Source organism: Acanthisitta chloris, unplaced genomic scaffold, assembly GCF_000695815.1.
Source record: "Acanthisitta chloris isolate BGI_N310 unplaced genomic scaffold, ASM69581v1 scaffold4899, whole genome shotgun sequence".
NCBI classification, from domain to species: domain Eukaryota; kingdom Metazoa; phylum Chordata; class Aves; order Passeriformes; family Acanthisittidae; genus Acanthisitta; species Acanthisitta chloris.
This window is the reverse complement of record NW_008692966.1, coordinates 160,668-163,067: the sequence shown is the minus strand read 5'-3', so window position 1 is coordinate 163,067 and position 2,400 is coordinate 160,668. Positions and strand designations below refer to the sequence as shown.

The 2,400-nt window shown below is 39.4% G+C and overlaps 1 protein-coding gene across 1 annotated transcript in view; it reads left to right on the top strand.

The window, feature by feature from the left end:
* Positions 1-447, top strand: part of NTPCR (nucleoside-triphosphatase, cancer-related) — a gene marked incomplete at its 5' end in the record, with an annotated part of 9,007 nt that extends 8,560 nt beyond the window's left edge. Inside the window, one exon of the mRNA XM_009082872.1 lies at positions 109-447. Coding sequence (XP_009081120.1) covers positions 109-177 — 69 coding nt within the window. The remainder of the gene's footprint in view (positions 1-108) is intronic.
* Between the last annotated feature and the right edge of the window lie 1,953 nt (positions 448-2,400).

Below are 2,400 nucleotides of genomic sequence, written 5' to 3'. Positions count from 1 at the left end.
ACTGAGAAAGAAATGCATTTGAATTTCTGCTTTGTTGGTTTTTGAAGTAAACACTGGTATAGAGGCTATTCATCAAATTACATCGGTTCTAATTTATCTCTTCTCTAGGTTAGTAAAGAAAACAGAAACAGCATTTTGCAAGACATCTTGGCAGCTGTGGAATCCTGCAGAAAATGAAGACCTTTTCTTGCCTGTAAACACTGAAGCTTTTATTTCAACAAAACATTACAACATTTTGCGGATGTTTTAGAGTCTGTCCTACCTGCTTTCCCTGGGGGCTTTACTGGAGCCTTCAGAGTAAGCAAGGTAAAGCTGGTAATACTCGAAAATGTGAAAATGAGATAGCAGGAGTCTCATTTATTCAGTTCACTAAATTAAAAAAATTGAACAGATGCATCGCTAACATCCAGTTCTAATCTGGGCATTTGGAAGTTAGGTGGTCTAACTGATCCAAGTTACACCATGTGAAAACAATGAACTGTAAAATCTCCTCGAGATCTTAGTCCTTCTGAGTGTTCTGTCTGGCAAGCAATTCAGTGTCTGGAACTTAGCCCTGGTGTAACAGAACCCTGTCCAAAATGTACGTGTGTTCTGCCTGGTTTATGGTAGAAATATCTTTGCTGTTGGTGACCCAGCTTAGGTGTGCCGAGGTGTGTTTCAGTATGGGTGCTGGCAAATCATGAGGTAGAAGGAATGAGCAGATGCTCTCTCTCTCCCCTACTCCCAGACAACCTTTTCTGCAATTGCAGTATAAGAAGAGCTATCTAGAATTTCAAGAAAATTTCCTTTAGTCCCAAGTGACACTTAAAGAATTCCACTTTGGGAGGAAAAGTTGCCAAGTCTACCCTCTCCTACATGGCCCACACAATAGTTGATAAAAAGGCTGCATTTTGAGTTTGTTTACAGTTTTCTGATGGAAATCCTGTCCCACACCCCCTTAAAAATTGCATATATAAATCTTCAGGTCCATGAAGTTCAGTCAAATCTTGATTTGTGTTTTTCATGCAGAGTTCATAAAGTCAGGATCCACTTAATACTGCATTTGTCTGTATTTGTTTTACAATCCTGTGTGTTTATTGATACTTTTTGTTTGGTTGGGTTTTTTTCATTCAATTCTGTCTGTACATGCTGAATGGTGTGTTTCCCTACGAAGTGTACAAATGTGTTCAGGAAAAAGTGTTACCACTTAATCAGTTTTGCATGTTGTGAAAACAGAATTCCCTCCCAGGTGCACACTGTTCGTTGTACAATATATAGTCATCTCTGGCTGTAGAAAGTTGTTAAGAATTCAGTCATTTCTTAACTCTTTTTCTGTTCATTTCAATGATTGTTAAAATGAGCAAGCGTAATTGCATTTATTTACTTATTTCTGTGAAACATACACCCAAAGTTGCATAGGGCTGGGTGGTGCCCTGCAAACAGCTGGAAGCGTAGCGGGAATGTCCTTACTCTTTCCTATACTCAGAGTGAGGTTTGGTACAAACACTGCCCCTCCACAGATGCCATGTTAAGGGATGCCCTTCTGCCCGAATCTCTTTGGATGGGAGTATCATCTTCATCGTATTTGGGAAAAAGAAAACTCCTCTCGTGGTCCCACTCCTTTGAGAATGTACAGCTTCTGACTATTTTTGCAAAATGAGGCTGTGCCTTGAAGATACCACTAATCCCTTAATTACTTCAGCCATCTTACTCAGAAAAAACACCTTTTCAAAGGTGAAGGACTTGGGATCAAAGTAAACTTTTTCAGGGCTGTATGCCATAGATTTTTGAACAGAAACCTTTCTGCACTTAAGTGTTGGATGTCTTCCTGTTTCAACATTAGGTCTCTTAAGCAGTAAAACATGCTACAATAGAACAGTTCTTTCAATGATTAAATAATTGCCCAAAGCCTAGCAAGGTTTTAGTGGGACTGCTGTGAGGCTCAAATGAAGGCTGACCTTTAAAGCTAAATAAAATTGAGAGATTTGACACTTCTCTGTTAGTCTGGGGAGGCAGAGTTCAGTTTTCCAAATTCCAGTTCAGCCAATATTGTTGGGAGATCACTTAGAGTGGTATTTGTTCCCCATAAGAGTAGATACATTGCCCTGCATATGATGCCTACTGCAGTCCCATCATTTAATAGAGTGACCAGTGTGTTTATAGTACTTTAGGCCATTGTCTCATGGTGCAAGGAAGACCTTTTCTAGTGAGGCTGGATAGTCACTGGAAAAACTTCCAAACTGCAGGTGGATTTTTTCTTCACCAGAACTGAGTGAAGTATCAGCCCTTTTAAAACAAAGTGTATTTTTGCTACTGACATCAGTGGCTCCTGTTTTTCTCAGGATTGGTGAGAGTCTTTAATTTGTTGTTCTTTTTTTAAGCCCGTTTTTCTCTCTGAGCTAATGTTTTTCAAGAGAAATA